The sequence below is a fragment of the Capricornis sumatraensis genome, chromosome 22 (genome assembly GCF_032405125.1).
Source record: "Capricornis sumatraensis isolate serow.1 chromosome 22, serow.2, whole genome shotgun sequence".
Lineage (NCBI taxonomy): Eukaryota > Metazoa > Chordata > Mammalia > Artiodactyla > Bovidae > Capricornis > Capricornis sumatraensis.
Window position 1 is genome coordinate 53,886,884 of NC_091090.1, and position 26,598 is coordinate 53,913,481.

General features: G+C 51.9%; 1 protein-coding gene across 1 annotated transcript; it reads right to left on the reverse strand.

The window, feature by feature from the left end:
• Positions 1 to 14,917: 14,917 nt before the first annotated feature.
• On the reverse strand, positions 14,918 to 21,428 carry LOC138098054 (serpin B6-like). The gene is made up of 6 exons (XM_068994280.1): positions 21,264 to 21,428; positions 20,952 to 21,101; positions 18,136 to 18,250; positions 17,036 to 17,178; positions 15,502 to 15,657; positions 14,918 to 15,322 (listed from the first exon to the last, which is right to left on the reverse strand). The coding sequence occupies exons 1-6, from the start codon at positions 21,426 to 21,428 to the stop codon at positions 14,918 to 14,920; spliced, it is 1,134 nt and encodes a 377-aa protein (XP_068850381.1).
• Between the last annotated feature and the right edge of the window lie 5,170 nt (positions 21,429 to 26,598).

Consider the following 26,598-nt stretch of genomic DNA (forward strand, 5'->3'; position numbering starts at 1 on the left):
TGCCAGCAGCAAACAGGCCACCTCATCTTGTGAGCCTGGGAGGTGCTGGGGGCCGCTTTCATTTTAGAATGACCTTTACCTGAGGGAAAAGCTGTGGAGGCATTTCCAAATGTACCAGAATGTCCTCAAAGATGAGATCTGGCTTAGTTTTCTTCCCTCTTTCTTGTCAGACTGAGATGATGTCCCCAAATCCGCTTTGAGTCACATGGGATGATTGCAACTAAGAAAGGCGGATGCAGGGACTCCGGGGTACCCTTCCAAGGGGGTTGACTGACCCTGTTGTCCCTTGGGAGGGGGCTGTTCACGTCTTTGGTGCCATGAGGTTGTGGTTGTTTATGCAAAGCCGTGTTCAACTCTTGCGGCATCATGGACTGTATAGCCTGCCAGCCTTCTCTGGGATTTCCCAGGCAAGAATACTGGATTGGTTTGCCATTTCCTCCTCCAGGGGATCTTCCCAACCCAGGGATGGAACCTGCATCTCCCACTTGACAGCAGATTCTTTACCACTGAGCCACCAGGGTGCTGTGAGGACCAATAAGGAAAACAGCCGGGCCTCCCGGTGACTGTGGAGCCGCAGGCAACCAGCCCGGGAGCCGTCCAGACCCTGGTGTGGGGTCGAAGTGCTGGGCCGGAAGGGAGATCAAGGTGCGACCCCGCCTCTGAGAACTCGCAGGTCGGGGGAGCTTCTGGGTCCAGCCGCGCTTTGATCCTAGTCCGCGAAGAGGCAGCACCATCTGGCGGCCGCGCTTGGGAATCGCAGGTGCGGAGGGGACGTCGCCCTCTGGACAAGGTCAGCTGGCCAGCGCTCGCCTGGGTCTTCAGGATGGTGAAAGCGCCTGCGGTGGATTGGATAGGGGCCCGTCTGGCGAAGAGAAATATGATTCCCTGCTAATCTGGCGTTTACTGCAAACAGGACATTGCTACTGTGAGCCTAAGGAGGAGGCGGTGCTATTAAAACGAGATATGCAGATACAGCATCGACAGCAAGCATGACCTCTAAGGGTCGTGAATGGAGTGTTCACTTCACCCCTTGCAGAAGAGAAATAGGCTTAGGCTTCCGGCGGGTGTCGGGGTGGGGGGGCGGGGGGAGGCAGTTAAGCCAGCTGCATACTTCTTTGCCTCAGTTCAGTTCAGTCGCTCAGTCGTGTCTGACTCTGTGATCCCATGAATCGCAGCACGCCAGGCCTCCCTGTCCATCACCAACTCCAGGAGTTCACTCAGACTCACGTCCATCGAGTCCGTGATGCCATCCAGCCATCTCATCCTGGGTCGTCCCCTTCTCCTCCTGCCCCCAATCCCTCCCAGCATCAGAGTCTTTTCCAATGAGTCAACTCTTCGCATGAGGTGGCCAAAGTACTGGAGTTTCAGCTTTAGCATCATTCCTTCCAAAGAAATCCCAGGGCTGATCTCCTTCAGAATAGACTGGTTGGATCTCCTTGCAGTCCAAGGGACTCTCAAGAGTCAGCTGCCCCTTATTTTGTGTTTCAGATGAAAATTAATATCGAGGGTTACCTCAAGACTAATCGAAGTAGCTTGAGCGTTTTCCTAGAGAAGTAGTCCCTTTTGGTTTTATTTAACGGCTTTTCTTTCCTCTACGAAAATCATCCACCTTCTTTTGGGAAACAAACTTCCTGAGAACTCAGGTTGTGTTTGTAAATATATTTATCCACCTCTCTGCCTGGCCGCACTGGGTCTCGGCTGGGCATGTGGGATCTAATTCTCCCACCGGGGATCAAACCCCGGGCCCCTGCATTGGGAATGTGGAATCCTATCTCCTGATCACCAGGGAAGTCCCTCTAGTTAATCTTTTTCTTTTTTTTTATGGTGGTAAAATCTCTGTAACAAAAGATCTGTTGTTTCAACCATTGTAAGTACACAAAGGTGTTAATTATATTCAGTGGCATTAATTACATTCAAAATGCTATGCAATGTCACTATTTTTACTTCTGAAAAATTCTCATCACCCCAAACAGAAACTCACTAATCCTTAAGCAGTAACTCCAAACTCCCCACTCCACCCAGGCTCTGTACTGATAATCTTTCTGCTTTTCATGAACTTGCCTGTTCTAGATGTTTCATACAATTGGGATCATGCAACAGGCAGCCTTTTACTCTGGGCTTCTTCACTGAGCACAATGTTTTCAAGGCTCATCCGTATCATAACATGCATTAGAACTTCACTCCTTTTTGCTGCTGAATAATATTCTACTTTATGCACATACCACATTTTATCCTTTCATATGTTGTTTTAACCTTTCATAGGTTGATGGACACTTGGGTCATTTGGCTGTTGTGAATAATGCTGAAATAATGATTGGTGCACAAGTGTCTGAGTCCCTTTTAAAAAATCTTCTGGGTGTCTACCAAGGAGTGAAATTGCAGCATTGTGTAGTAACTGTTTTGCTTTGTAAGGAACTGCCAAACTGGTTTCCACAGTGGTTCCACTGTTTTGGAGTAGGATATGGCAATCCCCTCCAGTTTCTTGCCTGGAGAATTCCATGGGCTGGCTACAGTCCATGAAGTTGCAAAGAGTCAGACACGGCTGAGAGACTAACATGCCACGTCCGCTGCTTTACGTCCCGACCGATTTCTCTACGTTTCTCGTCAACGTTTGTTATGTTGCTTTTTTTTGGTATTATTGTTTTAGCTGTCCTGATGTTTTTCCTAAGGTCTCATTGTGGTTTTGTTCTGCATTTTCCTGGCGACTAATGATGTTCAGAATCTCTTCTTGTGCTCACTGGCCATTCGTTTGCCTTCGGTGAAACAGCTATACAAATCCTTTGTCCATTACGTAATGGGTTGTTCGTCTATTTGTGGTTGGATAATAGGAGTTCTGTATATATTCTGGATGTTATCAGATTTATACTTTGCAAGCATTTTCTCCCATTCTGTAGGTTGTCTTTCACTTTTGGGGGGAGGGTCCTATTTCTCTAAAAGCAATTAACCAGAGTTTTCCTTAGTTCCCTCCTATAGTTACTTCTTGCTTGCTGCTGCGTTCCCGAGGAAAAGAGTTGGAAGATGGTTTGGAGGCATTGTCTTTGCTCAGGGAACAGGCTGGTTGTCTGAGTCTTTTCAGGTTTCTTTGGACATTTCAGGACGAGCAGATGTCTCATGTTTTCAGGGTGTCCCTTGTCTCCCTTTGAAGATCATCCAAGAAAGAAATCTCAAGAAGCAACACAGCGGCTTTGCTCAAATGTAACTAGAAGACATCGACCTGGCCAGTTTTGTTAGGAAATTAGCTATTATGGTGATTCCTATACAAAACCCCTGGTTTCTGAGAACTTTCACTTCCTGTGGTATTTTGGGAAGACCTGCTGCTTGTCAAGAGTGATCGAGCTAGATTCCTCAAATGCTGTGGCTGGAATTCTAATGGCAACATGTCATGAACTGGCTATTTCATTAATAAATCGGAAGTGGATAATGTGCCAACAAAATGGTAATCTGGAGACCAGATTCAAGTAAAAAACTCCATGACTAAATAGGTTTTTGATGTTAAGTGGCCAGTCATGCCATGAATAATTGACTCATTAAAAACGAGAATGCAGGCATTTCATATTTTAACTTAGTTTAAATCATCGACTCAATGGACATGAGTTTGAGCAAACTCCAGGGAAGTCTGGCATGCTGCAGTCCATGGGGTCGCAAAGAGTGCGATGTGACTGAGTGACTGAACAACAATTCAGCAGTTAGTTGACAATCAAATACTGGCAAATTCAACATGCTTTCTGAAATTACTTTTGCATGTACTTGGACCCAAGCAAACCTATAACTCCCTGTTTGTACCCCAAACCAATCAGAGTGTTTTGGCAACTGTGGGAATACAGATATTAGGCTCTCACGGCACACAGTGACCTCTGGTGGGTGAAAGTTTGATTAAAAATTAGAAGTAAAGGGTACTTTCAAGACTGTACTACTGGAATTTCAAGTATATTTTAGCAAAATTCTGTTCTATGAGTTATCTTCCTACTTCATGGTAAGTGTTGGATGAGAGGATGTGAACTGAGTGAGTCTCTCTGCTATTCAAGGACAAGCTAGAACGGCACTTGATAGTTCTGGGTAATTACCAGAAATAAGAACAGTGTGGGTTTGTGCCGTTAGCACTAACCCAGCGCTTACTGAGTGCCCGCAGTGTGCCACGCTCCTTATGTGGATGAGCTGACTTAGGCCCAACGGCAGCACCATAATGCAGTTTCTATTGTTGTTTCCATTTCACAGATGAGAAAACTGAGGTCCAAAGAGTCTAGTAAAGATGCAAAGCACCCTGGCTCCAGAGCCCACCTTAAACTATGATACTGAATTAAAGATAAGTGTCCCCAGTGATAGGGCTGAAAGGGGGTGCAGGGACGTAGGAGGTTGTTCATTTCTCATAAGGTTAAGAAAAAGAACATAAGCCAAAACCACATTCCCTGCAACAGTAGAGTCTGTTTCTGAAGGAGCTGAGAATCGAAGGTGTGCTGAGACGTGCGGTTCTCTGACTGCTCAGCGCTGCACACAGCAGTGGACAACAGCGAGAACCGCAGGAAGAAGTCCGCCCCCTCGTAGGGGCGGGAGCAGCCTCTGGCGCACGTGTACGCGGCTCAGAGCAGTGAGTACGCAGCACTCCTGAGCCTGTGTGCATCGTGGGTGGCCCTTAATCCAAGCTTGGTTTCCGGTGTCTCTTTCTTGATAATGTCCTTAGACACATACAGTTTTTCAATTTTGATGAAATCCAATTCATCTATTTTTTTCGTTTTTATCTTGAACTTTTGGGGTCATATCTAAGAGCCCATTGCCAAGTCCAAAGACCCTGGACATTTACTCCTGTGTTTTCTTCTAACAGTTTTATAGTTTAGTTCTTATATTTAGGTTTTTGATCAATTTTGAGTCATTTTTGTAAGGGGAGACCTTCATCCTTGAGTATGGAAATCCAGTTGTCCAGAATCACCTACGGGGGAGAGTATCTGTCCCCCGTTGAATGAAATCAGTTGACCATCGATGTTTTAAATGAGGTTTCTTTTATTTGTTTTCACGAAATGATCGCGTGTGGTTTTTTTTCCTCTTCATACGATTCATGTGATGTGCGACAGGGATAGACTCTCTTATGTTGAGTCACCATTGTGTCCTTGAACTAAGGCCCTCTTGGTCATGATGTGTAATCCTTTTGATATCTTGTTGGATGCAATTTGCCAGTATCTTGCTGAGGCTTTTGCATCAATATTCATACGGAATATTGTTCTGTAATGATATTTCCCCATGGTGTCTGTGTCTTGCTTTGGTGTTGGCCTATGAGTTCACAAGTCCCCCCCTCCAACTCCCCACCCCCCCGACCCAGTTTCCTGTAAGAATTTGAGAAGGGTTAGTGTGAGAATTTGCCAGGGGGCTACCTGGTCCTGGAATCTGCTGGGAGGTTTTCCTTTTCCTTTTTAAAAAAACTTAACATTAAAGTGAGATATTTGGTTTGTGGGGAGTCAATGAGGGAACTTGAGGAGTTAAGAATTATGTATAATTTAATTCAGGCCCATACGACCTCATGACAATGCAACAGTTTCTTAATTCATTTCCTGCAATAGACTTTCCCATATTCTGGTCATTCCAAATACTATGGTAATTATGTTTCCTAAATCATTGCTTTTCCTTGTCACACAATACTCAAAAAGTATGAATGTCTTCCTGTTGCTTGTAGAATTATTCATAATTTTTAAAAATTCACGAATTTTAAACTGATAATTTAAATTAATAATTTTAAAAGTGTAAATAATTGTAGAATTATTAATAATTTAAAAAAATTTTAGCATTCTACTCAATCTTCCTTTTGACTCTTTCTCACCTAAGCTCTAAATCAGCTGCTTCTCCTGTGCTTATGGGAATTGTGCTCCAGGGAGACTGGTTCATTCATTCTCATTTCCATAACTGCTTCTTTCTGGCTAAACCTGAAATAAGTGTTTAAGAGCAAAGCCCTACCAGTGATAAGCCATGATCTTGAGCAGTCATCCCAAAGATACATATGTGTGCATTTTCAATTCATGTTGGGCTTTTAAATAAAGAGGCTTTAAGTGGAGACTCGCATGCTGATGTCGCACGTTCTGCCTCAGTGCAGATGTACATGGCGCGTGTTTTTCCCAGGCCTTAGGAGCAGAAGCTAATAATCAGGCTCTGCCAACGCCTTTTGTTCCAGGGAGAAGTGAAACAAATTTAGTGTAGTGTCTCCGCCGTTCATCTCTGAAAGTCCCGCTGGAGCCTCCTTCCCCTCCCTCCTTCCAGCAACCCCGGGGCCTGACCAGGTCGCCCTCATCAGCTCTTCCTTCCAGGCCCCAGCCCCAGGCACGGCCCTGCCCACCGCCTGCCGCCTTTCCTCTGGAGCACCGCTGCACGGACACCCCGCGCCAGGGAGCAAACCTCCGCCTCCCACCCCTGCGCTGCTGCAGAGCCATCTTCCCGGTGCACGGCTCTGCTGTGTGACCCCGGCGCTCGGAATCCTCCAGGGACTCCCGCAGCCCATCAGATAACACCCGCACCTGTAGGCCTGACAGACGAGGCCCTTCGTAGGCGTCTGGCCCGAACGGGCTCGTGCCTGTGGTCCAGCAGCAGTAACTTGTGTGTCTCCCCGGCCATGCGTACGTTTTCGTTTTCCCATCGCTGGTTTGGAAGCCCCTCCTCCAGCGGTCCTCTGGGCTCATCCTCCTCTTCTCATCTCCGCCGAGGGCAGTGGGTTCGGGACCCCCTCTCCGAGTCTCCAGCCAGGCTTCTTGCTGTGTCTACTCACGCTGCCCCTCAAACTCAGCGTCACCACAGCACTGTGGTTTAGTTGCTAAGCCACACCACGTCAAATGCCATTGATTTGCATGTCTGTGCGGGAAGAAACCTCAGTTCAGTCTTTCCCCAAATGGGGAAGAACCCAGTTCCTCCCTCCCAGGGTCTCTCTTCCTTATTCCTCACACAAAGCATCTCCCTGCTGACTCTTCTGGTGATGAAATGTGTGGGAGGCTTTCCCATACCAGTCAGGTCTCACGACACCAGCTAGGTGTCCTACAGTTTAAGTTGATTCTGACGCTTTGTACCTGGAGACAGGGTCAGATCCCAGAGGCTAAGGGCTCAGCCCCGCAAGGCCGCTCGCTTGTCCCCCAAGTACTAGTCTGTCGCAAGTGACCCAGAGCTCCTGTCTGATATGACGACAAATCAGAGGTTCCCAGGACCCCCTCCTCAGGTTTGATTAACTTGCTAGAATGGCTCCTGGAACTCAGTGAAAGGCTCACTCATCTTCACCTCTTCACTAAAGGATGTGATAAAGGACACTAATAAAGAGCCGCGCAGGGCGAGGTCTGGGCGGGTCCCGAGAGTCTCTGTCCCCATGGACTCAGGGTGCGTCCCCTCCCCGGGTGGATGTGTTCATCCACCTGGAAGGTCTCCAGGCCCCACACTATTCGGATTTTATGTACAGAGGCTTGAACAATTATTAACTCCATTTCCAGACCTTCTCCCTTCTCGAGAGAATGTAGGGGAGAGGCTGAAGTTTCCAAGCTTCTCATCATGGCTTGGACTTTCTGGGGGGCAGCCCTCATGCAGGAGCTCCACCCAGAGTCAGCCCATGCGAACCGAAGACACCCCATCACCCAGGAAATGACACAGGGTCCAGGAGCTCCGTGTCAGCAGCTGGGGTCAGAGACCAAGTTCTAGAACAAAAGACTCCCAGTGTTCTTATCACTTAGAAAACCAGCAGAGTTTCAGGGACTCTGTGCCAGGGGCCAGTGGCAGACACGAGTCACATTTTTTTCTACTCTCTCACAATATCTGTCTGGCATCCCGAGCCCGAGACTCTGTCTCCTACCATGACGTCCCCAGACCCCAGGGCAGCTTCCGGCCTACAGCCGGTGCTCAGTAGCAGGCTGTGGGAGGGGGCCTTCCCTGGGGGTCCAGTGGTGAAGAATCTGCCTTCCAAATGCAGAGAATGCGGGTTCAATCCCCGGTTGGGGACCTAAGCTCCCACCCACCTCGGGGCAACCCTGCACACAGCAACTAAGACTCCATGCGGCCGAATACATAATAAATGAAAAAGGATAAAAGAGAAGTTCTGTAAGTTACACATTAAAAAAAAAAAAGTTTCCGGAACGAATGAAATAATTAGTCATCTCACCGGCTGGTGTTGTCACCGTGGGCATTTCATGAATTCTGGGTGTTCAGGTAAAAAGCCATTCAGGGCGATCGCAATCATCACGTCATCTGAGAATGCTCTGTAGACGAGCCCAGGGCTTGCCCGGCTGCGCGGCCCAGACGGCTCACAGGAGGGGCGGTCCCAGGTCCTTGCGCAGGCCTCCCTTGCCTTTGGAGTCAGGGGCGCCCTGGAAGGGCGGGCAGTGTGTGCGCTGCTGCGACCTGGCGGGGAGGGCAGGGCGGTCCGGAGGCCGAAGGCAGAGCGCTTCCCTGCCCCCGCGTGCGCTCTGCCCCCTCCTGATGAGGGGCTGGCGGGTGGGCGACCTATGGGCGGATGGACACCTAGAATGTGCTGAAACTGCTTGCTTTCTTTAGAAGAAGGAAAATGTTCTGAGCACGCTCCCCAAGCAGGAACAAGGGAAAATGCATATCTCATGTCCCTTTTGGCTTTCGTCCAGACGCCTGTGGAAACCCTGGGTAAACAGACAGGGGACCGGCAGGGGGCGCTCTCGCCCTGCAGCCACAGCGGAGCCCCGCAGCGGAAGGGAGAGTCCCCTTCCTTCCCGCCAGGACTCGGCCGTGAGACGCCCAGGCTCTGTGTACCCAGCCGGCGGGCCCGTGTCCCCTCTATGAAAGCTGCTCCTTCCCTTGCCGGGTGGGGTCTTGCATGTGGCCGCCACGGCAGAGAGCCTTAACTGCAATTCCCTGCTGATCCCGACTTGACTAAACCCAACTTTGGTGATTGACAGGGAGGCCTGGCGTGCTGCGATTCATGTGGTCGCAAATAATCGGTTGCAACTGAGCAACTGAACTGAACTGAACTGAACTTTGCTGCAGAAACACCTGCAGTCTGTTTGCTTCAGGTCAACAGACGCAAGCTTGCATTTTGGAAGGTAACCTCCTACCCTTCGTGAGAAACCCAGCACGTCTTCAAGGCCATCCTGCTCCCGGAGCACTGGGCCTGGCCAAGAAGGCACCCTCCTAAACCTCCAAGGCCATGCCCTACAGAGCAGGTCCTATTTCAGGCCCCGTCCCCCAGGCACCACCTGCCAGGGTGGCAGCTTCTGGGCGGTCTTGGCGCGACCCGGGCAGGACAGACCAGCGGAAATCGGCCTCGTAACAGCTGAGCCCTGCTTGCCACAGTTTTTGTTTGTTTCGTTTTGGCAGCTTCGTTGCCACAGGGCCCAGTGAGGACTGCTCTGATCAAGCCACTAGGACTCTCTGGCATTTGAGGAGGCAGTTCCCGGGGCTTCTCACGAAGAGTCACCCAGCTCCCTTCCGGGAAGCTGCACGGTGGCGGGCCCGGACAACAGGCCCTGGCTCATCTTGCTCTTCACTTCTTGTGACATGAGTCACCCAGATGATTCCAGAGAAAGTATCTCTAGATGAGAAAAAAGTAAGGCTGGGGGAACTTCTATTCAGTTATTTCACTATTTCTTAAAATTTTATGATCAGCAATGTTAAAAAATCTTGAGTAACAAGATTCCCTTAATTTAACTCAGATGTTAAGTGAGAGCATAACTGCAAAATAAATAACAATTAAATAGCTGGGTCCAGTAAAATGACTGAGACCCATATTCTGAAGAACATCTCCCAGGTTTCAGGTGATTCAAGCTTAGACAGAGCCCCTCCATGCCTCACAGACCTCACCTGTAGGCACCTGTCTTCCGGGTGCTGGGTTGACATGTGCAGCTGGAAAGAACAAATTTCATTGGAGCCACTAGACTAAAGACCTAAAATAATAACAAATACTTACCAAGCTAGAAAAAGCAGTGTTACTTTGCTTCGCTCTTGTGAACCTGGAAGTTGCTCAGTCGTGTCTGACTCTTTGTGACCCCATGCATTGTAGCCAGCCAGGCTCCTCTGTCCACGGAAATCTGCAGGCCAGAATACTAGAGTGGGTAGCCATTCCCTTCTCCAGGGGATCTTCCCCAACCCAGGGATGGAACCCAGGTCTCCCATATTGCAGGTGGGTTCTTTGCCAGCTGAGCCACCAGGGAAGCCCAAGAATATTGAGTGGGTAGCCATTCCCTTCTCCAGGGGATCTTCCCAGCCCAGGAATCATCAGGGTCTGCTGCATTGCAGGTGGATTCTTTACCAGCTAAGCTACCAAGGAGCCCTCGCTCTTGTACTCTTGACAAAATAATTGTTTTCCGGTTTAGATTTTCCTAATATTTTACAGTTGTTTCTGATTGCCACCATTCAGAAGGCATGCGACACGCTCATCTCCATTCTGTCCTTGGAACACAAACTTCCTTCCAGTTCCTGCGGCTCGGGCCAGCACGCTCCCTTGCCTTCCTCCCTGTCCCTCTGATTCCCTCCGACTCAGGCTTGTTAGGGCAGTGTTGATCTGCGGGGAGGAGCAGCTCCTCACCGTCCTAACTCTCCACTTCCTCCTCAGTCGAAGCAGACAGCACCGGCCCTTCTGGACACGCCAGTCGGCTTCCACCTGCCCTTCTGCTCCTCAGTCTTCCTGCCTAGGGGCCCTTTTCATTTTGTAAGTGCTGATTAGCTCAGCTGATAAAGAATCCGACTGGAGTGAGGAAGACCTGGGTTCAATCCCTGGGTTGGGAAGATCCCCTGGAGAAGGGAAAGGCTACCCACTCCAGCATTCTGGCCTGCAGGATTCTATACTTGAACCATACAGTCCACAGGGTCGCAGAGCCGGACACGACGGAGTGACGTTCACTCTCCCTCTGGCGGGGCCTCAGCCTCTGGCCCCAGCTATGACTGACACACAGGCGCAGCTGGGCCGGTGAATCCCGCCTGCGGCTCCTGCGCCTCCGCCCCCCATCCTGCTCTGTTGCTACTTGTCTCCTGGGCACCTTCACTTCATGCTCCGCAAGCACCTGAGTCCTCTTCGACAGGAGATGCGGGTTTGATCCCCGGGTCAGCAGTTTCCCTGGAGCAGGAAATGAACATCCTACGAGTGGATTTTCAGTCCATGGTGGGCGACAGTCTGTGGGGCCTCAAGGAGTCCGGCACGACTGACCACTAAGCGCAGCAATGCTGCATTAGACCCCTGACCCTCCCCTTCCCCGGCAGGCTCTCTTTCAGTTTATCACATCACAATGAGTACAGTTACCCGAGCTAGACTAGGAAATGGCTCCTGCATCTCCACTCCTTTCCTGGCCCCTTGCCCCCAGTCCACCTGGTTCTCACATCCTGTGATGCCCGCCCCCATCAGCTCTGGGCAGCATCCCGTCACTGCTGCACTGCCCAGGCTCAGGCTGGCCTGGCTGTGCCCTGGTCCCCAGAGCCGAGTCCTAGGGGCCCCTGGGGCCTCTCCCCCTGCACCCAGTCCATCCTAAGGGCGGGTGCTGGAGTCAGAAAGGAAACGGGAGGGAAGGAGGGGAGGAAACGGATGAATGAAGGAATCCTGTTACTCGTCCAGTTTCAATCTTAGGATGGTTCCCCCTGTTCTTGTCAGTCCCCCAGTCCTGTCTTGAGACCCCGTGGACTGCAGCACGCTAGGCTTCCCTGTCCATCACCATCTCCTGGGGTCTGCTCAAACTCATGTCCATTGAGTCGATGATGAATCTAACCATCTCATCCTCTGTCGTCCCCTTCTCCTCCTGCCTGCAATCTTTCCCAGCATCCGGGTCTTTTCCAGTGAGTCAGCTCTTCATATCAGGTGACTGAAGTTTAGAGCCTCAGCCTCAGTCCTTCCAGTGAATATTCAGGCTTTATTTCCTTTGGGATTGTCTGGTTTGAGTGCCTTGCCGTTCAAGGGACTCTCAGGAGTCTTTTCCGAAGCCACAGCGCCATGACTGACAGATAAAACCCCAATTCCTCAGAGCGGCCTCCAGGTTCTTTCCAGTGCAGCCCTGCCCCATCCTTCCAGCCCTGCCTGCCTCACCTTGGCTGCTCCCGGGCCCACACCCCCTGCCCGGTCCTGAGTGTACCTCCCGGGATCGGGAGCCCTTTCCCACCAGTGACTCCGCCTGGTTGTTCCTCCTCCAGCCACCCCTGGACCTCACCCCTCCGTCGAGCCCGGCTCCTCTGTCACCCCGGGAGCCCTGCCCAAGCCCCACCGCATCAGTGGCTCCGACCTTCTGGCCCCATCGGGCCGGTTACGTGCCCATCAGAGCCGCCACCCGCTGCACCCAGACACAGCCTCTTTCCCGTCCCTCTGAACCCACAGAAGAGGAAGAGCGTGTTTGATCCGTTTTATCCCTCGCCTCCTTTGTGACCTTAGAGTCCTCCGTGCAATCAGTTTCCAACCCATAGAGCTTGGGGGTTTCAGCTCTGCTACGAAGTGGGGCTTCGGGATAGGAAGATGGTGTTGCCCCCTGAGCAGGTCTGACTGTTGCCCCGCCCTCCAGCATGCCCTGTCCGCCCCGCCCCGCCCCTCCCGCTCCGCCCCGCCCCTCCAGCCCAGGTATTTGGGCCCCAGCACCGCGGTCCCTGCCCAGCCCGCTCCTACCGAGCTCGGTACCTGTGGGGCTGTGGGGCCGAGGCACCGGCCTGCGCGAGGCGGAAGGCGGGCGGGCCGGGCGGGAACTCGGCCACTGGCTGGGTTTCCTTTCGGACCCGGTGGCAGCGGCGGACGTGACGACGCTGTTTGAGTGAGGATACTGGTCCCCCGTGCCCGCTCGGGGTCCTGTGAAATGTGTATGCTTCTTACTGGCGTGGGCACTGAATGGAGAAGCGCTGTCCCTTAATGTGAAAGTCCCACTAGACTGTTGATCGTTTTCTTTGATACCTGCAATGTCTTTATGATAAACTGCTTAAATTTGGTCCCATGTTTTTTTCTTTTTTAAGATTAAGACTTCTTTAATCTTTATGATTGACTGGTAAGGATTTTTATGTTATTACAAAGTGATCATGAAGGTCAGCTTATGATTATGTGACAGGTTATTTTCAAAGTCATGGCTCAGGACAAACAAGAAGGATCTTAGTAAGTGGTACTCAGTGTTTGGACATTTATTTCACAGTTGACGGAGGAACCAGGTAATAAGCGAAGAAGTGGTTTTTAAACATGAACCTATCGTTTTGCTCTGCTCATAACAGTAGTTTGTAGACGTGTGACCGTGTGTTTAGCTTCTGTCTTTCGTGTTGTCCATTCGCTCAGTCGTATCCGACTCTTTGTGACCCTATGGACTGCAGCCCGCCAGGCCTCCCCGTCCTTCACACACTCCCGGAGTTCATCCAAACCCAAGTCCATTGAGTCGGTGATGCCACCCAACCATCTCATCCTCTGCTGTCCCCTTCTTCTCCCACCTTCAATCTTTCCCAGCCTGAGGGTCTTTTCAAATGAGTCAGCTCTTTGCATCAGGTGGCCAAAGTTGGAGCTTCAGCTTCACCATCAGTCCTTCCAATGAATATTCAGGTCTGATCTCCTTTAGAATGAAACCTTAGCCGCCTCTTTTTCTCCAGAACCAGCGGCACAATGGAAAGTCACCCGGCGTGCTTCCATGACTTGGTCAGAACCGCCCCCATCTCGTGAACAGGGCCTGTCTGCTCATCTATGACCCTGGGGGCAACTGAACATGCTCAGGGAGTGTGGACGGTCAAGCACTTGAACAGGCCTCTGACCACAGACCCTCCAATGCAGACACAGTGGCTCGGGGATGGACTTCTCCTGGTCTGGGTCCACGGCCCTCCCCTCTTCTCCTGGTTTCTGGAGGGCTCATGTTCGGGGGTCTCTGAGGCCCGCTCCCCCTCCCCGTGGCTGCCGTAGCCTCTGCTTCTCTCTGGTCTCAGGAGCAGGGCCACTGAGCAGAGGAGACAGGGAAGCCCCGCTCATCCTTCCAGGCCCGGAGCAGAGCGCGCTCCCCGAGGACCTGGACGGGGCGGGCGGAGGGAGGAGCCAGAGAGCAGGCAGCCAGTGCTCGCCACCAGCAGGACCACCGAGCGCCCACCTCCGATGGGAGCTGCAGCTCCGAGAAGGCACGGGACACAAAAAGACACACACACAGACACACACACACACACAAAGATACACACAGGCACACACGCAGACACAGAGATACACACAGACACACACAGAGACAAAGATACACAAAGACACACTCACACATACACACAGACACAAACACACACACACAGAGACACACACACACAGACACACACACACAGAGACACACACACACAGACATACACACACAGAGACACACACACAGAGGCACACATACACAGACACACACACAGAGACATACACACACAGACATACACACACAGAGACACACACACACAGACACACAGACACACACACAGAGACACACACACACAAACCCCCCCCCACACACACAGGTGCACACACACACACACACACATACAAACACAGACACACACACACACAGACACACACACACAAACACAGACACACAGAGACACAGACACAGACACACACACACAGGTGCACACACACACACATACAAACACACACACACACAAGACACAGACACACAGAGACACACAGACACACACACAGACACAAACACACAGAGACACACACACACACAGAGACACACACACACAGACCCACACACACAAAGAGACATACAGACACAGACACACACACACAGACACACACACAGACATACAGACACAGAGACACAAACAGACCAAGACACACCCAGACCCACCCCCCCACACACACACACAGACCCACAGACCCACACACACACAGTCCCACACACAAACAGAGACACACACACACAGACACACACACAGGTGGTCTCGTTCAGCCCTTTATTTCTGGACCTTCACCAAGGTCACATGGGTTCCAGGCTCTTCGCAGAGATCGGGGAGAGCCGTGAGGAGCACCGGGGGCCCCCACACCTCGTCACGGCGAGCAGAAGCGGCCGCAGAACAGGATGGCCCCGGTGTTGCCGTGCTGGATGAAGAAGAGGAAGGGGCGGTCGGCACAGAACTTGTACACCTCCCTCAGACTTCTCGGCATGATCGTGGCCCCTGCGGTGGCCGCAGCTTCCGTGCCCTCCTCAGTGACCTCCATGAAGGACTTGTGCACGATCTTGGACAGGTGCAGGTCTCGGCTGGACGACATCCTGCTGAAGTCGGCCTGGGCCACGTCAAAGGCGTCGGTCATGCCCAGGTCTCGGAGGACGCCTTCCATATCGTAACTCTCCTCCAGCGTGAAGCGGGGCAGGAACACCTCCACCTCCTCATCGGCCAGCGCGTCCGGCTTCGTCCACGCGACGAATTTCTCGTAGGTCAGGGCCTTTTCCACCTGGAGGAGAAGGTAGAAGATTCAGGGTCTGCAGCAGCACTGCCCTGGGGACCATTTGCTGCGACCCACACACCGTGCCCTGCGGGCCCGGGACGGCCTGCCGGCTGCACACAAGTTCCCAGTGCCAGGCAGGGATCCGGACGAGACCCTGGGCCACAGGGCCACGGTGGCCTGGTTACCGTGTTCAAGTCAGTGCTTTCACTGGGCAGCACAATGACCATGTTCAGCTCTTGGCCAACATAGGGAAGCACCAGAATCTGGGTGCTTATTTCTTCAATGTAGGTCATTTTAAAGGTGGACTTATTGTACATCATTTGCACAGTTTTCTCCATGTTCTATAAAGGAAATGGATAAACGTTAACTGAAACAAGACCCGGAGACACATGGGACGAGTCATCAGAGCCGGCCCCCTGGGCCCACACACTCTGTCTTGTCTCCAGACCCCCCTCAGCTCCGCCTCGTCAGCTCGTCTGCAAGGCTCCAGCTCCCACCCCTGGTTTGCTGCGCTCAGGCCTCAGGATGCTGTTCTCCTGCTGACCCAGGAGGGCTCCTCTCAGACGTTCCTGGCAGGACCTCACCCCCGGCTCCTGCCTGCCTGACATCTCATCTGGACGCAAAGGAGCCTGCAGCTCGGCTCGCACACTGGCGGCTCGTGTCCCTTCCACCTGCTCCATCTGTACGTTCCCACCTCTGCTCATGGCGACACCACTCATCCCGCCGTCAAACCCTGCCGTGTCCTGGGCGCCTGGCCTTCCCGCCCACAGCTGACCATGAACAACCATGTGGGCTCTGGTTTTAAAGACAACAGGGCTGTCTGGTGGCTCAGGGGCAAATAATCTGCCTTCCAATGCAGGAGACACAGGCTCCAGCCCTGGTCTGGGAAGACCCCACAGCCCAGGGGCTTCTAAGCCCACGGGCCACAGCTACTGAGCCTGGGCTGAGAGCCCGGGAGCCGCAGCTCCTGCGGTCACGGGCCCGGAGCCTGAGCTCCGCACCAGGAGAGCACCAGCACGAGAAGCCCGAGCCCCGAGCCCAGAGGGCCTCCGCCTCGGCAGCTGCAGCAAAGGCTGAGCGGCAAGGAGCCCCGCACAGCTGAGTAAATAGATACAAGGATCAGAAAACCACAAGGCAATCTCACTTGTGCTTCCTACCCCCGCCACTCTCAGCCCAGCCTCAGGAAAACTGCCAAGTAACCTCCCGGGTCCTGCACACGGGCCGAGGGGCTGTGGGGGATCAGAGCCACTGTGAGAGGCCATGGGCTCTGTGAGAGTCAGAGGAGGGACACAGGAACCAGGAACCCGGGCTGTGGAGACCGCTAGGGAGGCTCCTGGACGCCCTTCAGAGAAAGGCGTCTGTGTAGGTAGTGCCTGACGGGAGGGGTCAGACGGTAGGATCCAGGCCCATGAGCTTCACAGCTACAGTCTGGAGTTTGAACTGGATCTCGGGGGCTCTAGCAGGCCCAGAGAGCTGCGAGCTGCCCCCTGGATGTGGGATAGAAGACGGAACACCCGCCGCACAGACCGCCCCTGATGACACAGCAGGGGAGGAGCGGGGGAGAGGAAGCCAGGGTTTGCCCGGATCCACATCTGGGCCGCCAAGGCCACAAGAGGCTCACGTTCCTGAAGGTCAGCCTCCTGGCACGATCCATAAAGCAAGGGGACCCCAGGGACTGTTTCCAAGAACCTCCTTCTTTAATGAAACATTCTTGTTCACCTCGCTGACTTTGAATGGCCTTTCCCTGGTGTTTTCTTTGGGAAACTGTTTATCCCAGTTTCCTTTGAAGTAGATGGCATTCACGAGAACCAGACGTGTCAAGGCGTTAACTGAATTTGCAGAGAGCAAGTCTTTAATTTTACCTGCAAAGAAGAATTAAAGAACCATTTAGCTAACAGGGTTTCCTGGCGAGGTGCTGGGCACAGTAATTACTGGTCTGTCTCCTGGAGGAGTCAGTGCCCAGACCAGAGGGTTCACTGTCCCCCAGACAACCACGTGCAGCCAGTTGTCCATCTACTTGCTAAGTAGGGTCCCACATTTGTGATCCCACGGACTGTAGCCCATCAGGATACTGCATCCATGGAATTCCCCAGGCAAGAATACGGGAGCAGGTTGCCATTTCCTCCTCCAGGGGATCTTTCTGACCCAGGGATCCAACCCGCCTATCCTGCTTTGGCAGGTGGATTCTTTACCATCTGAGCCACCAGGGAAACCCATGCAGGGAGCCTGGCCTGAAAGCAAAATCAGGGACAAAAACCTTCAAGTCTCTGCTCAGAAAAATACAATGAGTTGCATAAAACACATAAAATGAACAAATAATAAGGGTAGAATTATTCACAGTTTCAGAAAAAAAGAATGTTTGGTCTACAACGTGAGGGGACTGTCCTGAAGGGGAGATGTCGAGCCTGTGTGGAGAGCACGGAAATGAAGAAGCGCAGGTGGCCCAGGGCCTGACCGCGTGTCCTGCAGTGATGCTCAGAGACCCCCAGAGCACGCGCTCTGCTGGACAGGCAGGGAGGTGGGGCAGCATCCAGAGTCTTCCTTCCGCCCTTTGTGAAAAGGCAGACTATAGGAACATTAACTGCAACAGCCAAAAGTCAAAGTGTGATTGCTCTGGAAAAGGTGCACCGAGTATTGATGAGGAGGGGGAAAGCTAGAGAAATTGATTGCTGATTAAATTTCAGAAGTGGATTTGAAAGTTTCCAGTTCTCTAGAGAAAAAAGCCATTTCTGTTTACATTTGATGGTCTTGGGAAGGAAGTGATGGAAAATAAGACCGATTCAAATACTGTGCAAACAGAAGTAGCGACACGTCCTCACCTCCTGTCTTTTCAGCTACCCAGGTGTTTATGCGCTTCCTCGACTCCTCCGAAGCGCTCACAAAGTCCAGCTCTTCCATCCGTCCGTAGTGTGCGCGGCAGGCATCTTTGAAATACTAGGAAGGACAGAATGACAGAGTCACGTGGCTACCGAAACAGACAACACCAACAGCCTACTTCTTCACTGCACCAAATCTCAACACTGATCATTTGACAGTTACTTGTATAACGTACAAACGAATGTGCGCAATTAACGTTCAATCCGTGTCTCAGTTTTCAGCTACACTGAATAAATAACTGAGTAAAGCACAGGCTTCCCAGGTGGCACAGTGGAAAGAATCCGCCTGCAAATGTTGGAGATCAGGGTTTGATCTTTTTGTGGGAAGATCCCCTGGAGAAGGAAATGGTAACCCACTCCAGTATCCTTGCCTGGACAATCCCATGGACAGAGGAGCCTGGTGGGCTACAGTCCCTGGGGTCGCAAAGAGTCAGACACAACTGAGCGACTAAGCAACAACAACACAGCCATTCAGGGCAACGTGGCCACACTGCCGCCAGCACGCGTTCCGGGCTTCCCTCCTGTGTGACCCTGGAAAGGCCGCTGCGTCTCTCTGGTTCCTTGCCCCCTGGAAGCAAGGACGCAGCAGTAGCTACGTCTCAGAGGTGCTCTGAGGACCAGGAGAATTGGCTCTGTCTGATGTCACATGGCTGAGTTCTCCCCACACCGTGGACCCTGCATCTCGTGGTCCTGGTGCCTCATTTCATAGAACCCTCACGTCATTCAGGCTCTGCCAACCTACTGCTCCATTCTTAATCGGGGCTTTTGAAAACATGTCAGCGTCTCAGTCTAAGAAAATAGTCTGGAAGCAAAGTGGTCACCTCCAAGTCGATACCTCCTCATACCCTTGGTGATGTCAACAGCTTTTAAACACATCTGAAAACAAGGGCCTGCTTCTTAAATTACTGTTTAGTAATAATGACCAGTCAGAAACAAACTAAAGGAATATCTCATTATGCACTGTGATTGGTGTTGGATCCTTGGAACACTCGATCACTGTGAATAACTGACAAATATTTCTCATCGTTTGATTTTATATTCCATATAAAAATAACAATTTAAATATTAATGCTGTTCTAAAATATCCACCAGAAAAGAAAGAAATAAGGAAAATTATGTAATTCATTGTTTTTATTGGAGATTTTGCTCTTCTCTATGTCTAAGGCTCCTACAAAGAAGACAATAAACTAGCATGTAGCTGAGATCAAAACAAGTGAACCAGGTGGTGAAAACATTCACACCAAGCCGCACAAACCTAGGAATATTTGACCTCATGCTGAGCACATTCACTTTACACCACCTGTTTTAAAAGAGTGAATTTAGAGTCTGAAACAAGTGTAAAAAATAATGAAAAAGTCATATAACAGAATAAGATCGCTATCCTAAATATACAAAGAGCTAATTAAAAAAAAAAAAAACAAATCCTAAAGCCCAAAAGTGAAACTACACAAAGGACATATAAATAGGCAGTTTTCAGAAAAGATACAAATGTTTGATCCTCATGAAAAGCTGCTCAGTCTCATGAACAATCAGAATGTTAAAGGCTCAGGCCTGTAGCATTGACCAGAGGGTGGACTACCCACCTGCTACCCTTCCTGAGAACGATGAGAAGGGCTGAAGCCAACGGGGCGGGAATCAGGCAGAATTCACTGAGATCTGAGAGCCTCCTCTGTCCCTTCCTTCTAAAGTCCATCTGAGGAGCACGTTCACACAGGACAGAACCACACACACACGCTCCCTGCCAGCTTGGCCCGGGCTGGGCCCCACCCCATGCCCACCCGGGGGCTGGCGGCTGTGTCTCGGTACAGCCACCCCTGAGCACGCCGCCCACCACTGTGAAAAATGGTGAGGAGGGCACACACTGCTGCTGAGACTGAAGCTCAATCACTGTGGCCACCAGATACGAAGAGCCGACCCATCGGAAAAGACCCTGATCCTGGGAAAGAGCGAAGGCAAAGGAGAAGGGGCCGACAGAGGATGAGGGGTTGGATGCATCACCAACTCAATGGACAGGACTCTGGGCAAACTCTGGGACGTAGAGAGGACAGAGGAGCCTGGCCTGCTGCAGCCCACGGGGTCAGAAAGAGTCAGACACGGCTCAGCAACTGAACAACAGCAGGCACACATGCACTGAGATGCAAAGACTTTCTCCGTGTACAGGGCACAAGCCGTGGTACAGGGCGTGGGGGCAGGGTGTGGGCGAGAGTGGGAAGACTCTGGGCTTGTCTGCATTTTATACGATAAGAACACACTCACAGATTACTTGAGGTGCGTATGAAAAAAATTTTAAAACCATGAAAGCATTGTAGTTAGATAGAACCAGAGTAAAAAAGACAAAAATCTTAAAAAAATATTCTGTATAGGAAGAGAGCATCAAAATATTTACATGTATAAAACAATTGAACAAGTCTCACAATGCACAAAAAACTTCCAACGTGTGAAAAACAACACCAGAAATATTCGATTCGATCACTTCCCTGTTTGGGCCAACTCATCTGCGAGTGTGGTATGGTCTGTGTTAGTTCTCTGACAATCAACTCATCGAAGCTTCAGGAACATGTGAACAGGGCTGTTACAGGGCTCCTCTTACAGGCAATGACCGAACAGTTCCAGGAAGCATGAGGTCATGACTGGGGTCCCACACCCCGCCCACCATGTGGGTCTCAGCCCACAAGGCCTCTCTGCACCACAAGGCCCGCCTCCCGTCTACACAGGACTTCGGTCTCTATCTGCTTCAGGCGATCGGGAGTATGACTTACCAAGAAGAAATCGGAAGTCTTCTCTCCAAAAAGCCTGTTGGCCGTTCTGAGCAAGTACTGTGTGTCCGTCCTATTAACTTCACTGAGAAGCTTCTGGAAACCCTGGTGGATGTTAAATCTTCCACAACTGCTGTTGCTTAGAGAAAGGGTCTGAAATCAAAAACATAAAAACCCACAACTGCAGTACGCTCTGACTATAGGAGAGTGAGGCCTGTCTGTTGTGCAAGGCCTTAAGGATTCGGATCTCAGACAGCAGCTCACAGGCCAAAGAACTGGATCCGCCGTCACCCAGAACTGGCTTCCCGAACGTACCTGACACATCTGGGCTGCAGTGTTGCCCTTGGCCCCCATGAGGACCATGGCCAGGGTAGACGAGAGGCTTAGGGGCGCGATAAACACATTTTTCGAGTTGTCCTCACCCAGCTTTTTCAGAAGGGTCAAGGCAAAGGTGCCGTTTGATGCTAACAGCGCATCCATGCTGACGAGGCTGAAAGGATGGATTTAAAATCAGTGTCACGCAAATTCAGGCCACAGGTCGACCGCGTCTCTCTGCTCTTAACTGTTGTTAGCACTGACGCTCTACTTCGATCGGCAAACAGGTACACGCACAAAACTCGGTTTCCTCAGGGCCTCAGACCCCTCTGTGGGCTTCTGACATGTGAACACGGCTGAGAGACAGCGCTGATACAGAGAGGGCGCTGGGACACGGCCTGGGAGGGTCGGGAAGGAGCTGCTGGTTTTTGCTCCCATTTCTAGACTGTTCGCTGTGTTTGGGGCCTCTAGGTACGATTTTATAACAAGAATCATCAAAATGATCAATCCAAACACACAATCACACAAGGTGTAAAGAGAGAGAGAGACCCCGCTTAGCATAACCTGAAGTCTTGAGATAAAAGAGAAGTAAATCCCGTACAAAGAAGCATGAAAGCCTCGAAGACAAGCCCCCTGACGTCAAGGTCTCCTCCTCTGGGAACTCCACCTGTGCCAAAGCCCGAATCCAGGGCCTCTTGCTGAGCTCCTGCGGCCCCAGGCCCAGGCCCTGTCACCCCGCTCAGGTCAAGGGCTTGGGACGCGTCCACGTCCACCTCCAGGGCCGGTCCTCGGAGGTGAACAGCCCCGACAAGGGAGGCGTTTGGTCCAGAACAGGACACTGTGGGGATGGGAGAGGGTGCGCGAGGGTTCAGGGCCTCTCTGCATACTCTTATTCTGTTTCCCCTGAAAGCTGAAAATAAATCTCCACGTGGAAATACCCTCCCTGTACCAGGAGGCAGAGAGACATCTTTACGGCCAAAGAGGGGAACGAAAGGCTGAAAAGGCTGTTCAAGAAACCAGCAAACCCTGTTACTTCACGACCTTGCTGCCCCAGGCAAACCCCCTTGTTTTGTCAAATCTTTACACACACAAAGCTGCCTGCTTGGTCACTTCTTGAGCCTTGTGTCTTCGAGGTTCGCACAACATTCAGTGGGCTTGGTTTTCTGCTATTGATTTGTATTAGGTCAATTTAATTTCTAGTCCAGCCGGGAAGAACCTAGAGGAGAGGAAACACCCCCCCCCCCCACCACCGCACACACACATTCTCTTCCATCTTTAATATCAGTTTCTTGCTCAGTAGCTGAGTCACGTCTGACTCTTTTGTGACTCCGTGGACTACAGCCTACCTGGCCCCTCTGTCCATGGATTTTCCAGGCAAGAAACTGGAGTGGGTTGCCATTTCCTCCTCCAGGGGATCTTTCTGACCCAGGGATGAACCCGAGGCTCCTGCCTTGCAAAAGGATTCTTTCCACTGAGCCACCAGGACAGGCCTTAGTATCCAATAGCTTAACACTAATACAGAGAAAACCAGAAGATCACTGGTCTTCAAAGGCCACAGCGAGGCTGGTAATAGTTCTTTTTCTGCACTGACAACACTTGCTGATGGTCATTAAAGGTGAGAGCATACCCACTCCTTGTAAAATCACTAAACTGAAAAGGAAGGAATGAAGAGGTGAGGCCCAGAGGTTTGTTCAGGATACTCTCATGGCAGAAAATGCATGAATTGCGAGATAAGTGAACAGCCCACGCTGATGCAGGCCCCGAAATCAAACAGGAAGCGCCGCTTCGTGCACTGCCCGGGGCACTGACACAGAACACCAGAGGCGGCACCGAGCTCCCCAGGCAGGGACATGGTGTCCAGTCCATGGAATTCTCCAGGCCAGAATCCTGGAGTGGGGAGCCTTTCCCTTCTCCAGGGGATCTTCCCAACCGAAGGATCCAACCCAGGTCTCCCACATTGGAGGCGGATTCTTTACCAGCTGAGCCACAAGGGAGCCCAAGAATCCTGGAGTGGGTAGTCTATCCATTCTCCAAGCGATCTTACCAACCCAGGAATTGAATCAGGGTCTCTTGCATTGCAGGCAGATTCTTTACCAACTGAGCTGTCAGGAAAGCTCACTATCACCTTTAGGAAAGGTGTTAGAAGATATAACAAAGATAAGACAGACCCATGGACTTCCCTAGTTGCTCAGTTGGTAGAGAATCTGCCTGCACTGTAGGAGCCCCCGCTTTGATTCCTGGGTTGGAAGCTGTGCTGGAGAAGGGAGAGGCTGCCCACTCCAGTATTCTTGGGCTTCCCTATGGTTCAGCTGGTGAAGAATCCGCCTGCTTATTACCAGTCTCACGACTTCTTACAAACGAGATGTTTCAATGAGCTTCGATAGATACTGAAATTGGACTTCCCTGGTGGCTGAGATGGTAAAGAACCCCCCTGCAGTGCAGGAGACCCAGCTTCGAGCCATGGGAGGGGAAGATCCCCATTAAGGGACAGCTCTTCTCCATTCATGCCCACGCCAGTAAGAAGCATACACATTTCACAGGACCCCAAGAGCACGCAGGGGGCCGGGACCCACACTCACAGTGTCGTGACATCTGCCGCTGCCACCTGGTCCGAAAGGAAACCCAGCCCGGTGCTAGCCCCCGCCTGGCCCACCCGGCTTCTGCCTTGCGCTGGCCGGTGCCTCGGCCACTGCCCCACATGTACCAAGCACGGTAGGAGCTGGCTAGGCAGGGATGGAGGCGCTGGGGCCAAAATACCTGGGCTGGAGGGGCGGGGCAGGGCGGGACGACTGGAGGGAGGGGCAAAAGCATCTTGCTACCCCTGAAGCCCCACTAGGTAGCAGAGCTGGAAACCCCCAATCTCTATGGGTTGGAACCTGATTGTACAGAGGACTCTATCAGGTCACAAAGGAAGCAAGGGATAAAAATGATCAAATACGCTCTTCCTCTTCTGTGGGTTCAGAGGGACGGGAAAGAGGCTGTGTCTGGGTGCAGCGGATGGCACCTCTGATGGGCACGTAGCTGGCCGGATGGGGCCAGAAGGTCGGAGCTAGTGATGCGGTGGGGCTTGGGCAGGGCTCCCGGGGTGACAGAGGAGACGGGCTCAATGGAGGGGTGAGGTCCAGGGGCGGCTGGAGGAGGAACAACCAGGCGGAGTCACTGGTGGGAAAGGGCTCCCGCTCCCGGGAGGGGCACTCAGGACCGGGCAGGGGGTGTGGGCTGAGGAGTGGCCAAGCTGAGGCAGGCAGGGCTGGAAGGATTGGGCAGGGCTGGACTGGAAAGAACCTGGAGGCCGCTCTGAAGAATTGGGGTTTTATCAGTCAGTCAGAGAAGGCAAAGGCACCCAATTCCAATACTCTTGCCTGGAAAATCTCAGGGACGGGGGGGTCTGGTGGGCTTCCATCTATGGGGTTGCACAGAGTCGGACATGACTGAAGCGACTTAGCAGCAGCAGTAGCAGCATGGGGCTGTGGTGTTGGAAAAGACTCTTGAGAGTCCCTTGAACTGCAAGGCAATCAATCCTAACAGACAGTCCTAACAGACAATCCTAACAGACAATCCCAAAGGAAATAAATCCTGAATATTCATTGGAAGGACTGAGGCTGAAGCTGAAGCTCTAATACTTTACTCAACTGATGTGAAGCGCTGACTCACTGGAAAAGACCCTGATGCTGGGAAAGATTGCAGGCAGGAGGAGAAGGGGACAACAGAGGATGAGATGGTTGGATTCATCATTGACTCAATGGACATGAGTTTGAGCAGACCCCAGGAGATGGTGATGGACAGGGAAGCCTAGCGTGCTGCAGTCCACGGGGTCTCAAGAGTCAGACAGGACTGGGGGACTGACAAGAACAGGGGGAACCATCCTAAGATTGAAACTGGACGAGTAACAGGATTCCTTCATTCATCCGTTTCCTCCCCTCCTTCCCTCCCGTTTCCTTTCTGACTCCAGCACCCGCCCTTAGGATGGACTGGGTGCAGGGGGAGAGGCCCCAGGGGCCCCTAGGACTCGGCTCTGTGGACCAGGGCACAGCCAGGCCAGCCTGAGCCTGGGCAGTGCAGCAGTGACGGGATGCTGCCCAGAGCTGATGGGGGCGGGCATCTCAGGATGTGAGAACCAGGTGGACTGGGGGCAAGGGGCCAGGAAAGGAGTGGAGATGCAGGAGCCATTTCCTAGTCTAGCTCGGGTAACTGTACTCATTGTGATGTGATTAACTGAAAGAGAGCCTGCCGGGGAAGGGGAGGGTCAGGGGTCTAATGCAGCGTTGCTGCGCTTAGTGGTCAGTCGTGCCGGACTCCTTGAGGCCCCACAGACTGTCGCCCACCATGGACTGAAAATCCACTCGTAGGATGTTCATTTCCTGCTCCAGGGAAACTGCTGACCCGGGGATCAAACCCGCATCTCCTGTCGAAGAGGACTCGGGTGCTTGCGGAGCATGAAGTGAAGGTGCCCAGGAGACAAGTAGCAACAGAGCAGGATGGAGGACGGAGGCGCAGGAGCCGCAGGCGGGATTCACCGGCCCAGCTGCGCCTGTGTGTCAGTCATAGCTGGGGCCAGAGGCTGAGGCCCCGCCAGAGGGAGAGTGAACGTCACTCCGTCATGTCCGGCTCTGCGACCCCGTGGACTGTATGGTTCAAGTATAGAATTCTACAGGCCAGAATGCCGGAGTGGGTACCCTTTCCCGTCTACAGGGGATCTTCCTGACCTAGGGATCGAACCTGGGTATCCGCCATCGCAGGCCAATTCTTTACCATCTGAGCCTCCAGAGAATCCCCAAAGAGATAAATAGGGGACGTGACATCCTTCTAACCATCAATCAAAACTCAAAGGATTTTGACACGTTACCTTTTCCAACTAAATTTTCCATATTGTTTACTTTGAAGAAAGTAGCATTGTATCTGAAAAATATTTCCCTATCTGGTTGAATCTGAAGGAGCCTGCCAAAAACAAAGAAAAAGAAGGCACTGATCTTCCCGACCCAGGAATGCAATGAATATAACCATAGTGTCAGTGCAATCACGGTTACCTTACGTTTTCTGGAAGCTATTTCAGAAGTTTTCCAACACTGTCCAGAAGGGAGGAGGTGTCCGTGGTTTTCAAAGTCTTTATTTCACGATCTGACTTTCAGCTCTAGAGAAGAAACAGAGTGGGTTCTGGCAATCGCACCCCAACAGGTCTGGGTAACCCGTCATAGCACCGTCTCCCACCACCACCAAGGTCAGTCCCCCTTGGCCTCCTAACTCTCAGCCCAGTGAGCCCTGTCCGGGTATTGTTAGCAAAAGACCATGCCTGCAGCTCTGCCTGCAGGCACTCAGATGCCATTTCTCAGCAGCC

Excerpts from the sequence above, each read along its gene's own strand:
- LOC138098054 (XM_068994280.1), bottom strand. The coding sequence starts at position 21,428 with ATGGATGCGCTGTTAGCATCAAACGGCACCTTTGCCTTGACCCTTCTG. Across the intron at positions 18,251-20,951 it reads AGACTTCCGATTTCTTCTTG|TATTTCAAAGATGCCTGCCG; the intron begins GTAAGTCATACT and ends TGTCCTTCCTAG. Across the intron at positions 15,658-17,035 it reads GGCCATTCAAAGTCAGCGAG|AACATGGAGAAAACTGTGCA; the intron begins GTGAACAAGAAT and ends TTTCCTTTATAG.